Genomic DNA, 7,453 nt, shown 5'->3' on the forward strand with positions numbered 1-7,453 from the left:
TTTTTCCCCAAGGCATTACTGGATTTTGGCAAAAGTGTACAAGCAAGGACAAAAGAACTGTTTGTGAGGCACAGTACCATACCAACATATGTCCTGTGTACTTTCACAAATCATGGCCCAACATTGTACTTAACCTACTTCTGTATTATGAACGGCATTTGGATTCTGTAGCAGTGAGAAAGATTGGCAGCAAACATCTAATAGAAACTCACTGTGAGGTGATTCACAGTACTCCAAAGATCGAAGGGCATAGATTATAGGATAGCAACTGCCCTTAAAGTAGATTAGAGAGATAAATTTGCTGCAAATGTACCTGGAATAACCAATCTGTCTCTGCAAGCTGTGAGAAAGGAGGCACAGTGAATAGAACAGGGGAAAAACACTATTGCAATGAATGAATAATTCAATCAAAATTCCCCCATTCATAGAAGACATATAGCATGCATTTTTAATGTCATTCTAACACTGAAGGAACTAAACACTATTAATTCTCTATATAAATTCAAAATATTTGGATTAACCTTTCAAGCCACTGTTTTGTCAAAGATGTATAGTTTTTTCAGAGAATGGTAGCCTACAACAAGTGGCAGAGTGTGGCTGCCAGTGACCAACCAAGATACTGAAAACAATCACAAAAATCAGATTTACATGAAGGTTCTCTATTGATTCTGCATAGTTTAAAAAACAAAGTAGCTAATAATAGTGATAGACCTGACTAAATCTGCACTGTATTAGTATTTGGGACTGATGAAAAAGGAAATTGAGATGATTGATAGCCTAAATGAATCTGGCTATAAGCCCAGTCAAATAATTATTTTTTGTCCTATTAAAAGTAGTGAAATATGTTAAAGTAGGCTAAAAGGATTCATGTCAGCTTTCTATCTCATGGTTCAATGGTGTGATAAAATGTGTGTGTCTGTGTGCGTGCGTGCGTGCGTGCGTGCGTGCGTGCGTGCGTGCGTGCGTGCGTGCGTGCGTGCGTGTGTATTTTTCCAGGGGGCTGGACAGTGGAGGTACAGGTGAAAATGGAAACCTCTTCATGGTGGAAATATTCCCTGGGGGCATGAAAGGATGTGGAACCGAGAAATGAAGAGAGCTCACCAATGCAAACCCACTGTGGGAGATTAATGTGTGTGTGTGTTGTGTGTGAGTGTGTGAGTGTGTGTGTGTGTGTGTGTGTGTGTGTGTGTGAGAGAGAGAGAGAGAGAGAGAGAGAGAGAGAGAGAGTTCATGTGTGCAATTAAAGGGTATAAAAGGCCTATAGCTCTTGATTTTCGATTTATCCAGTCAATCAGAGCTGTACGCGCCTTGAGCTGCAATCAATGGCACAGGGAAAAATTTCCAATAATCTCTCACTCTCTCTCAAACACACACACACACACACACACACACACACACACACACACACACACACACATTGTCTTTTATACACATGAACTGTAGTGCAACCCCATACATGCACGGATATACATATTTTTGTGTCTGCATGTGTGCAACCACATCAGAGTGCCATTTATCTGTGAGCATGCAGGGGGGTTCTTCATAAATGGAGGGCCAGTCTGGCTGCCTGCCCATCTAGATAACCTTATGGTCAGGTAATGAATCGGCCCTCTCCATCCCTCCCCACCCACCCGCTCCATCTATCTTTGTCTGCTTTTGCTTGTTTGTGATTCTGATCTGAAATAGAATTTACCTGTATCATTACTGTGAGAGGAATTACAATCACAGAGACGAATGGAAAGAGAGACAGAGGAGAGATAGGGAGAGGGAATGATGGCTATACTGTGAGTGAAGAAAAGTGACGGAATGAGAGAGAAAGAGACGAGAGGTAAGCGACTAAGGGAGAGAGAGAGAAACAGAGAAAGTCTGAGACATATAGAGAAAATAGAATACTATAAATGAGATGAAATAGGGTTTGTACGTGCATTCATATACATACAGTATGTACTTTCTGTGCAAAGGTGAGTGAGTGCAAGTGTTTGAGTGTTTGTGTCCGTGCATGGATGTATTTTCAACCTAGTCTTCCTAGAGATACACCAAAAATACATAACAAGGCATCTATGAGAGAGCAGGAAGCCAAGTGTGAGAGATTTTTCAGCAAAATGAGTGTTCAGTGTCGTGCAACTCTAGTTGTCTTTTTCTATGTAAGCAAGAATGCTAAACGAGTTGGCACTTGGTGCCCTAGCCACAAGTTTACAAGACAGTGGCATGACCCATCCATCTGTAGTTCTTTAGCTTTCCTGGAGCACAGCTCCCCTCCATCAGATCGCCAGACCACAGGTGAATACGAAATCAAAGCACTCTGAGTCGGTGCCTGTGTCCTTGTTGGTACTTGTGTCCTTCCAAAGTTGTGTTAGAGAGAACAAACTTCTCAAGAACATAAGAGAACTGGCTCTGTGCTGTAGACAATTGTTTAGATGTGATGTGCAAAAGGGTAAAATCACCATCCAACACATCCTTGATTGATTATTAAAATACTTCTCTACCTGTCCTCTGGAAGACACAAAAATATATTATAACCCATATTGAGAAATACTCCATTCGTGGCATATTAGGCGTTTTGCTACTGCTCTTTTCCAGAGAGACTTACAAAGACTGAGTAGCACAGACCTTGGGAGATATGGCTGATGCATAGATTGAACCTGTGACTTTGGAGTTACAGGATGGTCTCCCCTACCACCAGGCCACCCTATCATAATTTTATTATGTGAATTAATTCTAACTGCTTGCTCAGATATGAACTTGCAAAAGGAAAATGAAACTCTTTCTAGCTTTCAGATCACATTAGCCATTTCCATTGTGTATTGAATTAGAAACACTGAATACAAATTCTGAGTTGCATTTTTTGTGGCGAGAAGGAAACTTTTTTTTTGACAGCAAATAAATTCTTTTATAAATAGAGCACTTGTAACCCTGTGCTAAACTGATTAAAATACATTGTCAGCAGTATTTTCTACATGAATGCATTGCCATTATTAAATGTTTGACAAGAGCAGCTCTCTAAGACCCGAGCAGTGTGTGTATTTGTGTAAAATGCTTTCAGTAGCCCACTACACACTGCACAGAGCCCTCTATAAGGGAGATCCAGTATGCAAGGGTCTCCAGGCAGTACAGTAGAGATCAAGCAACCATCAAACAACTGAAGGCTGGTGCACGGTACAGTACCTCCACATACTGCCTCAACACCTCCATGCCTCCAAGTACCTCACTCATTTTCTAACTACAGTGGCTGAGTAAACTCATGAATTAAATCATGTGCTCAGCAGTTCCTCTTTGTTACAGCAACACCCTGCTACCACAGCACTTTGGGATCAGCAGGTGGATTTTCTACAGTCAGTGTAGTTAAACATAGTGAAACTATATGCAATATAGTGAAACTATGTACTTGAGATATGTCAGTCACTCCCAACATACAGACATCATCTGCTCCTCTCTACCCAAAAACCTAGAAATTGTCACATGGAAAATTGTTAATAAGCATTTTTTTTTTTTTTTTTTTTTTTTTTTTTTTACTGTCAATTATTACTTACTTTTCTAGATGCAGCCTTGACAGATGTCTATTAGAATTTGATGTACCTGTCTTTTCTTCAATTGCTCACCTGCAGATCGAGCATCTACCTGAGGTCTTAGTTTAATCCATTGTAAAATCTGTATGGGGAAAGCTAATCGGTGAGTTTCTTTGCATGCTGCAGATTGTGAGCAGGTCCTCAGTAGAGCTTCTGAGTCCAAAGGCAGTTAATGCACAAGTCTATATAGTCCAAATCCTCGGTGTTCCAGTTTGAGTCAAGTCACGAGTCATGAAAAAAAGGGGAAATCCACCACATTTTTGGAGATTAAAGGGTTTAATAATAAGGGTAAAAATTTAATCATTTAAAAATGTCCTATTAATAAACTTCCTTGTATCCTTGTTTTTGAAGGACACTCATGAAACATAAACAAACCACTTACAGCTTCAACATATGCTGAAAATCTAATTTAGCTATGACATGCTGTTGGCCTTAGGGTGGCACAGTGGTTAGTGCGTCACCTCAAAGCAAGATGTCCCTAGGTTTGATTCCAAGCTGGCCAGCCAGGGTCCTTTCTGTGTGGCGTTTGCATGTTCTCCTCGTGTTTTCATGGGTTTCTGCTGGGAGCTCCGGTTTCCTCCCACAGTTTAAACACATGTAAATCAGGAGAAGTGATTAAAATACTAAGAAACTAAATTGCTCCTAGGTGTGAATGTGTCTGTCTGTGTGTCTGCCCTGCAATAGACAAGTGAACTGTCCAGGGTTTTATCCATACCTTCCATCCGATGAGTGATAAGCTACAGCACCCTGTGACTGTAATTGGGATAAGCAGCTTGGAAAATGAATGAATGCTATCAGTATTTCAATAATGAACTCTGCAAAAACAATTTAAATAATGATCATAAAGTCCTTTATGCCATGGTTGAACTTGGTTGAGTTTGGGTGGCGCAATCATTTGCATTTGGATTAAACAAACAACAGGGCATGGTCATTTACTTTTGAACTGAAGAAGAAAAAGAGGATGGATGTGTTCTGAGGAAAACAAGTGACAAAACTGCAATATTTTATTTACATCATGGACAAATGAGTTAGCACTTTATCAGAAGAGTTACACTGTGACCTCTCTCTGTGTCTTACTCTCTGTCTCTTTTGTCATATGCACAAAGAGGCAAAGATATTCTGTCATTCGGTAAGTTGCCAGTTTTTGAGATCAAAGGTGAGCTGCTCACCACATTTTACCAGTAATGAGAAACAGGCATGTTTAGCCTCTCCTACCCTCTTTCTCCGTCACACACAAATACAGGCTTCATACATTCATCAGTAAGAACAGAGATGCTTCTTTCCAGTACAGGGCCTTTTAAGCTGAACACAGCCATATCAAAGAGATGGACCAGACAAGATCAAAGACGGAACAGAGGCCCACCATTCTCAATATGTGATGGCCATAGCTGGGCTGGCAGCACTGTAACATCCACTGCTGTCACTGTTTCTGTCTCCTTCCTGTCTTGATGCTCATTTCCTACATGTGTACAATGGATTGCATTTTCTGGTTTCCAAGAAATGATCTATTGATTTTACACTGAAGTTGCCAAACATTAAGAAAATTTGTGGGAAAGAAAAGAGGAATAGATTCTCAATATGGCAGAAGGGACTCCAGTCACTGTTTTACAAGGAGTGAAATTCCCCTTTTTTATTTATTTATTTTTTGCCTTTATGTTAGAGTGGGTGAGGCTGTGTGGGTGCAGTGGGCAAGCTCATTTTCACAGTCTGCTCTACCTCAGTGTCACATGGCCTTGACCCAATCTCTCTCTCTCTCTCTCTCTCTCACTCTCCCTCTCACTAATTCACACACACACACACACACACACACACACACACACAAAATCCCTGTTGACTGGTGCTTATGTATTCATCTCAGTGGAACCAATCAAGATGCTGTCTCTCAATTCAAGGGCAACTTAGGGGTTGTGGTGCAACTCCTAATATACACTTAATCAAGACACACATGCACACACGCGCACACATGCACATACACAGAGGCAAACATACTACCATGGACAAATATACACATGCGTAAATGGACATGCATGACTTTACAAAGCACACACCACTCATCACTGTACAACATAATTACCCCAACCCCTCTGAGAAAAGCTATGGATAGAATGACATGGATGTGCAGGGAAGGGGGGACATGGGATTTTTAATGAAGGCAGTTAATGAATCAGCTGCAAAGTCCCCCCTTCTAAAGCCAGGCCAACACCATGTTAAAAGAAATATTGACTTTATAAGCAGTGTACTGCAAAAAAATACATGTTGATTGCCAAATGCATCATCTTCAGGGGGTGAAGAGCATGATTTTGGATCACAGTGAAATCCCCTCTGACCACATCAATAGCGGACCTAAAAAGTACAGCTGAGTGAGGACCACAGAGGTGCACTCACAAGTAATAGCCCTCATTACTGAATACCACACGCGCAGTGAAAATCATATTTGCTTAAATGTACGCTGTCCAAATATATCTTTGTATGGACTGTGGTTTCAGGTGGATTAGTTGCACTTGATTCAGTGTCCATTTCTCTCTCAGTAGCCTTGCAAATTTTAAACTGCTGTTAAACATCCATCCGTGCATCAAACCGCTCTGAGTCTAGGTTCAAAATATGCATTATGATCCTATTAATCAAAGCAGGCGTTTTCAGTCACCCCAAATCAGACCAGATCTCACAGGTCAGAGCCACAAAACTTATTATGTTTCTGGACAGGTGGATAAAAGTTGTGGCTGAATGAAAAAGGGGGACTCACGTTTGCTGATGCCGGGCTTCAGAGTTGAGCTCACTGTCTAGCTGGTCCGAGTAGTGGTTCCCATAATCCGAGAGCTCTGGTGTGCGGCGGAGTCGCTGTCCGCGGTGCTGAGAGCGATCAGCGAGCGCCGCATCTCGTCCCCTGCGCTTGGGAAGCGGCTCATCGTACAGACCGTCCACCGCCACTAGCCGCGCGTCTCCCCGCCGGCGGAATGGGGAACCGGCATCCCCGGAGAGGTGGTGTAACTTTGGCGGGGTCAAGTGTGGGGAGTCCCCGGGTATGGTGCGCTCTGGAGACGTGCAAAGGCGCTCCGGTGAGGCGAGGTAAGGCGTCTCCGGATCCCCAAGCAACGGAGAGGTGGAGGAGCAGAAGTCTAGGGGCCGCGGAGGGGAAGGAGATCCTCCAGGAGGACCAACGGACAGAGGCGGGGAGGGAGTCTCGGAGAAATGCGCTCTCTCGCCGCTGTCGCTTTCTTCTCCCTCGTCAGACATCGGAATAGTTCGTGAGCAGCATATAATACTTCGAAAATGATGATTTTAGTTAAGTAGCAGACATTTAACTGTCTTTGTCAAAGTTTCAACCGCGTAAGCCTCTTCTCAGCCACGCAGCATCGACAAAACTAGCAACCCCTAGGACACAGTGCGCGCGCTAATTAGAGAATACTGGAGTGCGCGCGCAACAAGCCAGCACCTTGCAAAAAAGGAACAAAATTTAAAAGCGTTGTCTTCAGAGCTACATTCATTTACATTTCTACATTTTTCATTTTGTCACATACAGCATATAATAGATGGAATTTCCATGGCATTAGTAAAACATACACCAGAGACCCAAAAAATGAAAACTGTTATTTATCACCAGATGGACCTGGCAAGAGGACTGCTTGCAAGTAAAATAACCAACCTTAAATAAAGCCATCTTTGTTTATCAGGGTATCAGGGCGCTGTTTGAACAGTGACACATGTTTTGAAGTAATATTTCAAAAGTAAAACAGAGAGAGAGAGAGAGAGAGAGAGAGAGAGAGAGAGAGAGAGATTCAACCTGAAACGGTTGGGTGGGTTACCATGCCCACCTGTTGTTTTCCAACCACTGGCACTGACGTATCCTCCCCTCCAGAGAACAGATAATACATTTAAATTAATACTGT

At 42.3% G+C, this 7,453-nt stretch overlaps 1 protein-coding gene across 2 annotated transcripts in view; it reads right to left on the reverse strand.

Moving 5' to 3' along the window:
• Positions 1-6,800, reverse strand: part of trpc7b (transient receptor potential cation channel, subfamily C, member 7b) — a 58,079-nt gene extending 51,279 nt beyond the window's left edge. Inside the window, exon 1 of one of the 2 annotated variants that reach the window (XM_030061276.1) lies at positions 6,316-6,800. In XM_030061276.1, coding sequence (XP_029917136.1) covers positions 6,316-6,800 — 485 coding nt within the window. Of the gene's footprint in view, positions 1-6,309 lie in introns of both variants that reach the window. The other variant, XM_030061274.1, reaches the window with a different exon arrangement.
• Positions 6,801-7,453: the final 653 nt, after the last annotated feature.

The sequence above is a fragment of the Myripristis murdjan genome, chromosome 10 (genome assembly GCF_902150065.1).
Source record: "Myripristis murdjan chromosome 10, fMyrMur1.1, whole genome shotgun sequence".
In the NCBI taxonomy this organism is placed as follows: Eukaryota; Metazoa; Chordata; class Actinopteri; order Holocentriformes; family Holocentridae; genus Myripristis; species Myripristis murdjan.